The 14,048-nt window shown below is 38.1% G+C and overlaps 1 protein-coding gene across 2 annotated transcripts in view; it reads right to left on the bottom strand.

Moving 5' to 3' along the window:
* Positions 1-4,952: 4,952 nt before the first annotated feature.
* uggt1 (UDP-glucose glycoprotein glucosyltransferase 1) overlaps positions 4,953-14,048 on the bottom strand; it is a 44,616-nt gene continuing 35,520 nt past the window's right edge. For both annotated transcript variants that reach the window (XM_088087496.1, XM_042500678.2), the window contains 11 exons: positions 13,910-13,995; positions 13,709-13,793; positions 12,848-12,936; positions 12,285-12,389; positions 12,032-12,116; positions 10,465-10,647; positions 9,744-9,904; positions 9,486-9,600; positions 7,616-7,732; positions 6,046-6,190; positions 4,953-5,962 (listed from right to left, as the gene is read on the bottom strand). In XM_088087496.1, coding sequence (XP_087943622.1) covers positions 5,943-5,962; positions 6,046-6,190; positions 7,616-7,732; positions 9,486-9,600; positions 9,744-9,904; positions 10,465-10,647; positions 12,032-12,116; positions 12,285-12,389; positions 12,848-12,936; positions 13,709-13,793; positions 13,910-13,995 — 1,191 coding nt within the window. In that variant the 3' untranslated portion in view covers positions 4,953-5,942. The remainder of the gene's footprint in view (positions 5,963-6,045; positions 6,191-7,615; positions 7,733-9,485; positions 9,601-9,743; positions 9,905-10,464; positions 10,648-12,031; positions 12,117-12,284; positions 12,390-12,847; positions 12,937-13,708; positions 13,794-13,909; positions 13,996-14,048) is intronic.

Genomic DNA, 14,048 nt, shown 5'->3' with positions numbered 1-14,048 from the left:
ATTTTGACATTTTGCCATACTATAGCCTTGCCTTTTTGGTCATTTTTCAACATCGTTATTTAGGTGTTTTAGGCGTTTTTGCTAAATTCTATGCTATAGGCGTGTCTTTGTGTGCTATGTTATGCTGTTTTGAGGTGTTTTCAGTTGTTTTTGGGACATGTCATATTTGACATTTTGCCATACTATAGCCTTGCCTTTTGGTCATTTTTCAACATGCGTTATTTAGGTGTTTTTAGGCGTTTTGCTAAATTCTATGCTTATAGGCGTGTCTTTGCAGCTATTTCATGCTGTTTTGAGTGTTTTGAGCTGTTTTTTAGGACCTATCATGACATGTTTTTGGCCGTTTAACCAAAGAGCCTTGGCTATGGTATTTGTATAGCAAAAATGTCAAAACATCGTTGACTTTTATGTCTAACACAAATGAAAACACTCAAAAACACATGACTAATAAGCTGCCCTCTACCAACGCAATCAAACTGCATAAATTTTATGCTGTTTGAGCCCAAAAATGACCTTGTTATTTATCGATGTAACAAGTGAAATATTGACATTTTATACTAATATTTTTACCTTTTGGTCATGGTAAATCAGTAAAACAACATATTTAGGTGTTGAAGGCAAAAAACATAGCATAGAATTTTGCTAAAAAGGTCCCCAAAGATGCACTAAATATAACGTGTATGAAAAATGACCGAAAGGCGAAGAGGCTATGATGTTGGCAAAATGTCAAAATAGGGTGAAACACCTCAAGCTGAAACACCTGAAAGGGACAACACAGATGTCACTTTTTTTGACTAAAATTTTGCTCAAAAAAAATCTATGAGACACTGTGCCTTTTTAGTCATTTTTCAAAAACAGGTGAAAAAACGCTGGCATGGTGAATTTTGAGTCCGGCTGGGCTGACATGGCATTCAAAAATTCAAAATATGCTGTTGGCGTACGAAATGACTGTGCCATATAGTTCATAACCTGTTTTGAGGATGTTTTTGGAACATGCATGTTGAAAGGAATGTCAAATTTGACATTTTGCCATAGACATAAAATTTACGTCAAAAACATGTTGAAATCATTTTTTTCAAAGTTAAATGCATAAAACTCAAAACAGCATAAAATATGATGCTAAATTCTATGCTATAGTGTGTCTAAATGTTGGCAAAACTGTTAAAAAAGCATAGTTTTAAGCAGTGTTAAAAAAATGCGGACCGGCTGGGCTATGTAATATTGTAATGCAAAAACATTTTGCACTATACAAGCCTTGCCTGGTGTTGAGTCATTTTTCAACATGCTGTTAATTTATGGCATGTTTTAAGTAAGTTTTTTGCTATAAATTCTATGCTATAGGCATGAATCTTTGGAAGCAGCTATTTCCATCTGTTGAGGATGAATGGCTATGAACATGTTTAATTTTAGCAAGGTCCTGTATCATATTTGCACAGCATGTTTAAAAATAGGCCGAAACCAGGCTATGAGAATGGCTCGACAAAAAAGGCAGCCATAATATCTAGCGTACAAAAATAACATGTTGAAATTTTGCAAAAACGATCGAAAAACACTGGTAAAATATAGCATGTTGAAAAAATGAGCCAAAAGGCTATGTAAATTTAGTAACAAAATGTATCAATATGAAAAAGCTTATGAAATGAGGTCAACCAAAACAACGATGGCCAGGAAGTGCAAAGACCCATGGCATAAGAATTTTGAGCAACATAAATGGCCAGAGCCTAAAAATGACTGAACTAACAAACATGAAACAGCATAAATTTTACAACATAAACGCAATGCATGGCATAACAGCGTCTAGCTACATAAATCGCATGTTGAAAAAAGGACGAAAATTGAACTATGTTTGAAAATGTCAAAAAGTGGCATGAGTCTAAAGCTGGAAAGAGCATGCAAAACATGGTGCACATATGAATGGCATGGTTCAAGCAGCCATGGCATGAAAAACATTTGCCAAAGCACCAATAGCATGTTGAAAAAAATGACCGAGACTATAGTGTGAAAACATAAACATGTGATGCAAAATGGCCATGGCAAAGTAAAATATAACATGTTCAAACAGGCAAAAATACAGGCTGAAAAAAAAAATGTAAAAATAGTCAAAACAAAAATAGCATCAAATTTAAAACGTGCAAAGCTAGCGCCTAAATGTGTTGAAAATGACCCAGAAAAAACAGACAAGACAAAAAAATGAGTACTGAGCAACCATGTAAAAAAAGAGTTCCCAAACGTAGGCAAAAAAAATGTGAGCAAGGCGTAAAAACTGCATGAAGAAAACAAAAAATGCTAAAAAAAAAAGAGGCAAAACGGGACTATGGTAACGAAAATGTCGAAACAGTCTAAAAAAACTGGAGCCGCATGAAAGAGCTGCAAAAATAGTGTTAGCAAAAACATCAGACATGAATTTATTGCACACAAGCATGCTATAAAATGGCGTGAAAAATAGGCTATGTTGAATTAAAAAAACAAAAAACACCATATGAAAATGTAAAGTGCAAAAGTTGAAAAATGCATGAAACAAGGCATGTGATGAGTCATGGCAAAGGGCATACAAAATAGGCATGTCTACAAAATGTTCAAAATTTCAAAATGGCTGTTCAAAGAACAGCACATGGTGTGAAATAACGTGAAGGCACCATATGTAAAAACAGCTTCAAAATACGTCTCAGAGCTGGCATAGCATGGTGCCAAGCAACCATAGCGTCAGAATTGCAAAAGCGATCAAAAATATAAGGAAAAAATGGCCGAGAAAACAGGTTCATGGCACAAAACATGGCAAAAAGCTGCATGCATGGCATGGGAAAAAGGCCAAGGCAAAAACATCTTAAAGACATCTAAAATAGAATTATGGGAAAGCAGATCCACTGTAAAATATGGCATGGGTGCAAAAATGATCAAAGGCAACGACCTCAAAGACATAGGCATAAAATATGATATATGATGGCTTGGCATGCGCCATTGAAATTTGCACAAAACATCAAAAGCAACATGGTTCAAAAAATGACCGGAAAGTCAGGCTATGTGCAAAAAATAGCTGAAACAGGTCCAAAGCATGAAACGTCTCATGGCATGGGAATTGCAAAACGACTCAAAAAAATGCCATGGAACAAACGTAAAAATGGCAGAATTAGGCTGTGCCATGGAACATTTGCAAAAGTTGAAGAAAACATCAATGCGCTCATAAAAAAAAGCATGGCCTCAAAGACTATGGTGGTGTTTGAAAATGACCGAAAAACAGGCTGTGGCAAAAGCATGAAATGGCGTTGGAAGGCTGCGCCATAACATAAATTTGCAGTTCAAAAACACCTAAATGATGGCATGTTGAAAAAAAATGACCCGAAAAACGAGCCTCAAAAGCAAAAATGAAAACGCATGTTGAAAAAAGGCTACAAAAGAGCCAGAATTAACGTGCCAATTCACACGCATAGCATAGAATTTACAACGAAAAACCGACAAAACAAAAAACGTGAAAAATGGCGAAAAGTTGCAAGCTATGGTAACAAGCAAAACGCCAACATAAATACTGGCAAAATGTCATAGAATTTTCTGCGCCAAAGTTAAAACACTAAATATCAGCATGGAAAATTAGTAAACAGGCTAGTCATGTACAAAATAAAAATTGGCTATGTCTAAAACAACATTAAACTATTCATAAAATAGTGAGCCAACACACAACATAACATAGCGTGTTGAAAAAACGGCTGAAAACGATTCAGTATGGTATTTTGAAAAATGTGAAATTTTGACATGTCGAAAAAATGCCTGAAAATGACACATAATAGCTTGTGGAGACATGTCTTAGTGTAACATGTCGAAAAAAAGATCCTAAACTTCTACACTGCCTTCATTAAATCCAGCCTCACCTTCTCAATTTCAGGCTGGTATGCTGCAGCCATGGTGAGGGACGAGAACAGGCGTCATTTGTGACAACAGCCTATACTATGACATTTTGGGGTTATTTTTTGCGACATACTATACTATGATGTTTTTGGCCTCTTTTGGGTTATTTTTGATGACATACTATACTATGACGTTGAATGACATCACCTGTGGATATCATCTGTCAAACAGGATTTACACTTTGTATTTGCAGCAATGAATTAGTTAATTTACCAAGTTCAGTGTGGAGGCAGGAAGTTTATTTCCTCTCTGACTGCCACGTTGGGTCAAAGCCTGTCATCCTGTGGTGTGTCCTGTGTTTAAATGTAATTTAAAACAAATTTCCTTCAAATCTTCATCACCTGCAAAGATATTTTGGGGTCATTTTTGATAACATACTGTACTGTGATGTTTTTGTGCCATTTTGGGTCATTTTTGACAACATACTTTGGGGTCTTTTTTCATTGTCCAGGTTGTGATGACAGGCTGCAGCCTATGATCACAATTTTTGTGTGTAAGTCCTGTATAAACTACAGGTGTTCCCAACAGATTGTAGACCATGCCAAAACCTTTTACAGTAACATCACAGTACAGTGTGTGTGTGTGTGTGTGTGTGTGTGTGTATGTAGTGGACGGGCGCGGGGGGCTTTTAAGATTTCGTGCCTAGGCACCTCTACATTTTTTATCGGTGCCTGATGGGGGGCTCTAACAGATCAATGTCCTCACAGCAAAGTTGTTCCTAGAGCGCAATGTGCCCAGAGTTGCACCGTCTATCATTACCAAACTCGGCCAGCCCTCCTGCTCTCCTCTCACCGCTCTCCATTGTCCTGTCCGCCCGCAGAAAAAGGAGGCCGTGCAATGTTTCGTTCGTGTCCGGTGTTAGCGGGGTTAGTCGTGTCTCTGTAAAAAGCATGATGCTACACTGCCGATAGTCCGTCTGGAGCCGGTTCAGCGCCGGTAACTCGTCCATCGTACTGAGGAGATGTTACGTCGCACATAATGACTGGCGGGAGGACAGGCCTGTAGCGTCTCCTCCTGGCCCGGCGTTCAGAAACACTGACAATACACGGGACCACTTCTTAATTGGGGATTTTTATTTAACAAAAACGGGCAGCCGAAACAGGATGATAATGACAGATCCGTAGATTTTACCAAGAAACAGAAATTCAGATATACAAGCTTCAAACACCTTTCCCTGAGAGTCACAGCGACATCTATATCCCATAAGAAACTGGGGCGTTAATCAAGCCTGCTGATTTTGTACTTAATTTTTAATGTCAAATTTTAGATGATGAGTGTTTCCCTTTAAGTGTTGCTAAATTTAGGTTGGGCATTTAATATCTCCAATAGCTTTAAGTTGATTTTTTTAAAAGATATGAATGATGGACCACCATTGTATTGAACACCTGTGTGACTATTTTCTCTTTTATTCTGCACTGCCTGAAAAACCTAATGTCATGATACTGACTTCATTGCCTAGCCCTAGTGTTGAGGTGTGAGAATTGGCAAATGATCAATGATTGTTCATTGTATGAACTTTTTAAAAAATAGAAGTGTAACTCCACCTGAACCCTTTACTCATTTAAAAGAAGGCCGAACAGCTGAAGTTTGAGTGAGCAGAAATCCCCCCCCAACATCACATATTTGGTCTGTCAGACATGAAAAACCTAAATTAACCAGCAGTGAGATTTTTCAGGGTCCTCCTCCCTTTGTGCTTCAACCACAGCCCGAACAGGAACCCCAATCAGTGCAAACATACAGACTGACATCTATTACTGGGGAAATAAAAGTATACCGGCAAAAAAAATGTATATCCACGATTCGCTTCACAAAAAAAAAAAAAAAACATTCTCACCACTTGCATACACCACAGAAAAACCTCTTACACCTGACCACATGAATTCGCTTCACACATTATGAAAAAAACAAAAACATAACCATTTCGCACTGGTTTGTCTTCAGTCTGTCTGCAGTCCCCGAGCCGGCAGAGGAGCCTCTCTTCAAGAAGCAGACTCTTTAAACAGAGTCCAGTTCACTGCCTCATCACAGCCACCGCAGGATCCTCACAACTCTGTGTGAACATCTGACACAGAGACAAAGAAACATTATTCAAGTGGATGAACGTCAGAGTAGATGTTTGTTTTGTCTGTTCTGAGTGTTCAGTACCTGTGCCTTGCTGTTTCTTTGTGTTGTTTACTCTCTCCTGGACTCTGGTCTGCAGGCGTTTGATCTCCTGGTCATAATCGGTCCACTCCGCCACAATCCTCACCGCAGCCTGCAGTTTGGGCTCCTTGGTCATGGGGTTGTTACACTGAGAGCATGAAAAATGAGCCATATTAGTGCTTTCTTTGGTGATCTCTCTACAGGCAAAAAGAACAGGCTGTGTTTTGTTTAAGGGGTCATTTAAAGAGATCATTGGTGTTTAAATGCCTTGTCCGCCTCACATTTTCCAAAAGGGAACAATTTCAAAGGCTCAGATTTGAGCTGCTCCCATTTTGGACACAGCACTCAGATTACAAGAGTGTAACCATCACAGTATCAACTGCTCATGAGGAGTTTTCTAATATAAGATTGGTGATCATATTTTAACCACTGATAACTGGGTTGCGGGATGGTAGCAGTGTGTCCTTTAGGATTTATAATGTGCTACCACTTCAACATTTTTATTTTTTGTTTTAAATATCTTTAAAGAACTGAGATCAAGTTTTCTACCTGTGATTTTGAGAATTTTGACACACAAATGATTGAAGTGAACACAAAACTCACCAAAATTAGGAGCGAGTCGAGTTCACTTGTTGCTCATGGTTCAGTCTGAAGTGCTGATTTGGAGTTTTTGTTGCTTTGTGCTTTTATACAAGAATAACTTGATTGATCCAAAAACAAACTCATTCACATTCTTAGCGCTCAGTCAATTACTTCCTATCAGCTGGCCTGTCTGCCCTCTGGTGGCTGTTAGTAGGAACAGCATTCTTTAGAAAACCCCACTGCTGGACTGTGCAGAGTTTTACAGGTCTCTGACACCGTCCTGCAAATTCAGAAAAGGATTGCTCGGCTTCAAAGACAAAAGACAAAAAGAAACTTTTTGATTCCCAAAGCACCTGCAAAAGACTACTTCACTTGCATAATGACCATTTGTACATCAGTTCTTCACTGCGTTAGCTTGAATTTGTGAAGAAAACTTTGTTTTTCCTGCATGGCACCAAGGTGAACGGAGAATCCAAAAAGACGAACATTCTTCACGAATAACAGCCACATGCAATTACAGTGAAATTATAAGCATCATCATAGAGTTGGTGGCAACTGAAGCGCAAAGTACGCCGCCTTCTTTTACAGGCTGAAGGTGTGTTTAAACGCACCAACAGCACTGAAAGATTAGGATATTAAATCCCAAATACAGTTTCTCTCTGCCATGTTTAACGTCATTGCCTGAAGTGTCTCTAAACCTTGTCACTTTCTCTTTCTCTCCACCACTGTTCTGGTGCAACATTTTTAGTGTGCCAAATGTGTCATTTCAATCAGCTGCAAACTGCACTGCAATGTTATGAGTGCATTATCTTTTTTTGAATTGAACCCTGAGATGGGGCAGATAGCATTTGCAGGTTATGTGCAATTCATGGTGCTATCAGCGGCTTCAGTCCATTCTTTCTGAATTTACCCCTCTGTGTCTTCTGTTTTGTCCTGATCCAACCCATGAAGTCTACATACACACACACACACACACACAAACTGCTGTTACCAGGTCTATCGTCTTGGCGCTCCTCTTGGAGCTGTCGTCACACCAGGTCTCACACCACAGCCACTCCTGAGGCAGAGATTTGATTGGCACCTGGTGGATCATGTTGTTGGGCAGATCCTAAAAGAAACAACAGAAAATGAAACCAGTGATTGAAGGGGATGGGAAAACTAACAGAGATTACAAAGAAAACTTCATGGAAATAGTCACTACTTTTTTTAAAAAAAAAAATAAAATCAGAACAGAGTATGTTAAAGAGCAACTTTAGATTAGAGATCCCAGTGATTCAATATGTAAGAAAATGGTGTGCACAGTAGATTTTCCCAAAAAGTGTAAATAAATAAATAAATATAAACTCCACATCTGGAGTCATTTTTGCACGGTACTTTTACTTCTGCATTTAAACTGAAAAAACAGGCAAAATGACATGTGGGGGAGAGCTGCCACATTCATTTAATTCAACTTTTTAAAACCATTAAAATCATGAAATAAAAGTTGATCCTTAATGTGCAGACAGGCTTCAGAACAAAAGCATCTGCTTGATTAACCCTTTAAAACCTGGAGCGACTTCAGTTTTCTTGTGCTGCTGTCAGACGTCTTCAAAAGAGCTGAAACCTGAGAAAACTGGTATGATTTCTTTTAAAAACAAGGGAAAAAACATAATGAGCAACTTGGCAAGAAATGTCAGACAAACTGGAAAAAATAGTAAAAAGTTACAAGGAAATTATCTGAAAATAAATTGGGGGGATTATTATATATTTTAAAAAAGATGGAATCAATGTCAAGAATACTATATATATAATTTCGTAGTTATATATTTAAATTATGTTAAAGTATAAAAAAATTGTATTTAATTCCTTTAGCACTTTCTTGAAGTTACTTTCCACTTTTGTTTTCCTTATTTCAGGTAATTTACTCGTAACTTTTTAATAATTTCTTGCTAGTTTGTGGGCCATTTCTTGTTAAGTTGCTTTTTGCCTCCTTCCCATGATTTTTAAAGAATCAAGGCAATTATCACAGGTTTGAAAGGGTTAACAGTCCTGGCTGACTGTCTGACCAATATGTGCCATATTATTAATTTATTTATTTCCTGTTGTTGATGGGATTTTTTTTTAGTTTTGTATATATGTTTTTGTTTTTTTTTTCTTTTTGTTAGTGATTAAATTTTTAAAATTGGGGTGCCTGGTGGCTCAGTGGATAGAGTGGCGCCCCATGTACAGAGGCTGTGTCCTCGCCACAGCGGCCGCGTGTTCAAATCCGGTCTCAGCCCATTGCTGCATGTCTCCCCCCCTCTCTCCCCCTCTTTAAAAGAAAAATTCCAAAAAATTCAAAAATCAATAAAAAAATAAATAAATAAAAAACACACCCTACTCTCTGTCTGGCTTTTTCAAAAGATCTCCTTGTTGGTGCATTAAGAGACAATACAGAGGCTGAGATGTGAAAAGTGTTGCAATCACAAAATCTTGATAAGCAGAGGAGAAAACTATTAGCAAACAGCAACACTGTGAAAAGGATCAGATAAAATATGTAATTTCTCACATTAAACAAAGCTGCTGTTTAACCTTCAACTTTCAAATCTCAGATTACAGAGTTTCCTTGTACACAAAGTTTTCAATGAAGTGCCTTCTCACACCCAAAAAAATAAATGCAAAAACAGTTTGCTGTGATTGTTTTAAGATTTTTATAAAGCACTAAAAATAAATGGAAGCAGCTGGAGACTGGTATCAAATTAATCTGAAAAAATGCTTTGGAAAAATAGCTGATGGTAATGTAAGCTGTATTGCCAAAATAATACAAATAAATTGTGTCAGTCTTCAGAATCAGATGCCAAATGCTCATGTAGACAGACAGTATAAAAAAATTAAAGACAGACCTGGTCGAGGTTTGAAAGGCTGTTGGGGTCTTGGCTGAGTCCCTGGTACTGTCCTCGGAGTCGATCTCCTGCAGCTATTTTCCTGAACTTCTTCAGGTCGACCACATACAGGGCACTGCAGGGGATAAACGACAGTAACACATGAAATATGCATGAAGGTATGAAAAATGTATTAAAAAAGAGAGTGAGAGTGTGCCCTGTGTGTGTGAGTGTGTTTGAGTGTTACAACTCTGCCGAGCTGTCAGAGTGTGCATATACCTGATGTGGTATTTGCGTCCGGCGAGGTGGCTCGCCCAGTAGCCGGACTTCCAGAAGCGGTAACCGTCCATCTCCCTCCGGCTCTCGCAGAAAGGCGTGTAACCGTACGGAGCGCCCTCCAGGTCGAAGTCACGCAGCTCCTTCAGGTCTGTTCGCACAATCTGAAGGTCAGACAATAGAGATTGATCACTTTAGAGAGGTAAAACTTATAACTCATGTAAAAACTAATTTAAAAAAAAAATAAATTCCAGAAAATAACAAAAGCTGTGTGAACATTTGTTTGATTTTGGACCATAAGACGGAGAAAATATGCAATTTTCAAGACATCTGAGAGGTTGGTTCTGGTGAAGTTTTGCTCATAAAACCCGAGGCATTGCTATTTTGTTGATCTGCCAACTGACTAATAGTTTAAAGGGCAAACTTTGCTCTGCTTTCAGACCTGAACCCTGTTTGTTCATGTTTTTGTGTCTAAGTGACTAATAGGAACAATTTCTGAAACTCGTCCAGTATTGAGCGAGAGCACCACAACCAACAGCTAAGAAACAAACCTCTAAATATTAAGTCCAGCACATTATTACTGTATTTTTTACACTGTTAAAGTTATCCAAGTCAGTTTAATCATTCTGATCATCAACTTAAGAACTGAACAGTAAAAAGGAAAGAAATATTTGGACAGAGGCAGGATGAATTACAGTGTCTGCACAGCTACGTGTGAGCTAACCTGGTCTGCGTCCACAAACAGAATCTTGTCGACGGCGAGAGGAAACAGCACGTCCAGGAACAGGATCTTGTAGCCCCAGATGATCCTCTGCTTCTCGGTCTGTTGGTGTAACCAGCGAGGCCACTTGTACTGGACCAGTTCATACTGGAAACCATACTGCTTCGCCATGTGGGGGATGAACTCCTGTAAGATGGTCACACACAAAACAGGCCTGTCAGCTTTTACTAGGGGACAAGCAATGCACAATCAATAATAATTAATAATATATTTTTTTTCATTATCCATTAATTTGTGGATTATAGTTAATTGTTTGGTCCATCAAATATATTGTGAAAAATGTCCATCCATTTCTCAGATTTGTAAGTCCAAAACTCCATCACCAGCGTAATGTGAACAAAAAAAACAAAGAGAAAAGCTTGTTTTTAACAGCGTTATTGTGAGGCAGAGATATTGGAGTGTAGCCCGCTCTGGACATCTTAAGGTTTTGAGGAATTGTTCTTCCGTGAGACTGTCCACACAGCAGCTCCACCACTGCTGATTCCTCTCCTGCTGCGCCCACTCCTCCCTACACAGATCTACCAGCAAAAGCTGCTTCAAGAGCTTGTGGACCAAAAGTTCAGCTTTTCAGCTCATTATCCCAAACACAAACTGTCATTGCTCCGAAGGGCCGTTTTCCCAAAAATACACCACACGCTCTCCCAAACAGAAGCACATGATTACTTATTATGCAGACTAATGTCTTCCCACCTTCCCACTATGCCATCATTTGGGAAATATATGGTATAAATATGCCATTTATTTGTCTCTAAAATGCTGTTTTCCTAAATGTGATGTTTTTTTTGTTATTGCTCCAATGCTCATGCCTGTGACATTATTGGTTGTATGTGAGGCACATCAGGGAAGATACACGTTCACACTGAAGTCAGAAATGGGTCCCTTTAAACATAAATGTGAAGTCTAGGTAGAAAGATCAGATCTGGGGATCAGGAGCAAAAAAAAAAAAAGGTTGAGCTTTCCGGACATAAAAATATCCTGATAGTGTCATCATCAATACAAAAAGTTTTGAAATTCTACAAATGAAATAAAACTGAACTAATCATTTTATTTGGACAGATATCATGATATAATGTAAATATGAAAATGAAGAGCAATCCTTTCTACTGCACGGCTGGAGCTTCTGCAGAGTTAACTATGGAAATGAGCTGACAGAGAATCTGGGTTACAAAACAGTCTTTTTCTTTTACAAATAAGAAGAACACGTCCCAAAACAATGTTGATTTCAGGATAATGAGGTTTAACAACTAAAACCACAGTGAAAACAATCATAAAAACAGGACTGTTAATGATGAATGAGCTGAGAAAAGCACAGAAGTCTTCATTCATCAGGAGATTTTCTTCCACTGTAGAAATCTCGCTCCTGCTGCATGTTTCACCTTGATTTTTAGAACTCTTGTCTGAAGCTCACATCACTGACAGACGGAGAAAGAAAGCTGCGGCCATCAGGGAAAATCTCCACATCAATGATGAGAGGCCGGCTGATTTTTTTTTTTTAAAGCAAAAATCCTACCTTGAACGTGGGGGACAGGTAGTTCTTGAGGAACCAGAACTTGACTGGAGTTTTGGTGTTTTTCAGAACTGACAGCATCATAATCCTGAGAGGGAAGGAAGAATAAAAAGACTAGTGGCAACAGAACTGGGAGAACAAAGACACTTGAATCAATAGTCTTTGTACACGTAAGAAGACGAGATGTTAGCTTTTTAAGGATCTTGAGTGATACAACAATCCCTTCTCTTTGCCTGGTCATATCTCTGACGCTTACCTGAGAAACCGCTCATACAGATGCCCCGAGGCCACAGAGAAGATGTTGATCACGTCGTCCTTCTCCTGCTTTGGCTCCTCCGTCTTTCCTCCGCCTGTAAATCCTCTGAAAGATAAAAGACAAGCTGTTTTTAGCAGTTTTAAAAAACTTAAAAGTAAAATAAACACAGAACAGATTAAATGTGTTTGTCCTCCAGGTAATTGCAAGCTACACTTAACTAGTTAGAGATAATATTAATCTTTGTAGAAATGTGCTGATGATGCAAAACTATTATTAGGGCTGCACCTAACAATTATGGTCATTATATATGGTACGATAACTTTTTTGATGAATTAATTAATCCTCTAAGATTTCAAAACCAGAAGATGTTCATTTATCAGAGAAAGGAAAACAAGATAAAGCAGCAAATCCCCACATTTTAGAGATAAAACCAAAGAACATGTGGCATTTTTGCTTAACAAAGAACTTCACCAGTTATTTAACCGGCTGCAGATTGATTTTAAATTTATCAACTAATGGATTAGTCAACTTAACCAATAACCAATTTCCAATCAAAGTTGTACCTGGCTAGAGATTTCCAGAAGCCGGTGTCATTTTCCTCGGTCACATCACTCAGCAGCTCCTCGTTAAACTTGTCTGGTTTCTTCTGGACCTGATAAAAAATTAACCCAGTTAGTTGAACAACCATTGTTAGAAAAAATGACTTCTCCATTTGATGTAGTTATTAAATATGAGCTTATCTAGCTCAAAATTCTATGGAGGACCAAACCTGTCTTATGAGTAAATAAATGAAAGATAAATTAATGAAATGTGTGAAAATATTTTAAAAATTCATCTGAAAATCGGTTAAGACCTTCCAGTAAACGTGGAACTAATCAATGCAGGTTTTGGACTTTTAGGAAAAATCAGCTTTGCAAATGTTTCATGATGAAAAAAAAATAATTCAAATCGTTTGTTAGATCTTAATATCCACAAAATGCTTAGGAGGGTAACACAAAAAACCCCCCAAAACAGAACTCAACAGGACACCTTTAATGTTGAGGTGAGTTTGAAGATAAAAATATTTGCTTTTAAGTTTTGCATTTACACATTTTTGCATTTCTTTGTGCCCTAATCTATTCATTTATTTTTCATCAGTGATATGTAAATGTCCCAATGAAATGTGTAATTTTACCCATGATTTATGCACATACTGTAAATGTTTTGCATGACTCAAAATACTCAGCACAGTTTCTTCTACTCTTTTAAATTCATGAGAACGCAGTAAGACGGAGAAAACTGGAAATGTTGCCTCTAAATGTCTTCGATTTGTTTCATGTATTTGGGTGCAGAACTTGAATCTAACTGAGTGAAAGGGCAAATTCTTATCACTGTTTTCATGCTTTTGTTGGTGACAGTCATCACTTAATCAGAGGTAAACTGACCTTGACTTTAATGATCCTGCTCTTGAAGTTATTTAGCACGACTATGATGTCATCAGAATCTGCTGGGGAGTCCGTGCCATCATGGCTGCAACACAAAAAGAAAGAAAGCAAACAGAAAATTAGTTTGTAGATCCAGCAGACAAAAACTATGACTAACTAAGACTATTACGGCACTTTAACTCACTAGTTCTGTGTTCTCACCTGTAAATCTTATAGATGTCATCAGAGCGTCCTTTCCTCATCTTCAGGATCCAGGCGCCGGGGTTTGCCTTCAGCTGGAAGTAACCCTACAGAGGAGAACAAAAGAGATTCACATAGTTTGTGACTACAATAATAAACA

This window comes from Plectropomus leopardus, chromosome 14 (genome assembly GCF_026936395.1).
Source record: "Plectropomus leopardus strain MGB_pleo_1.0 chromosome 14, ASM2693639v1, whole genome shotgun sequence".
NCBI lineage: Eukaryota > Metazoa > Chordata > Actinopteri > Perciformes > Serranidae > Plectropomus > Plectropomus leopardus.
Note: the sequence above shows the minus strand (reverse complement) of the source record. Positions and strands in the feature narration are given on the sequence as shown.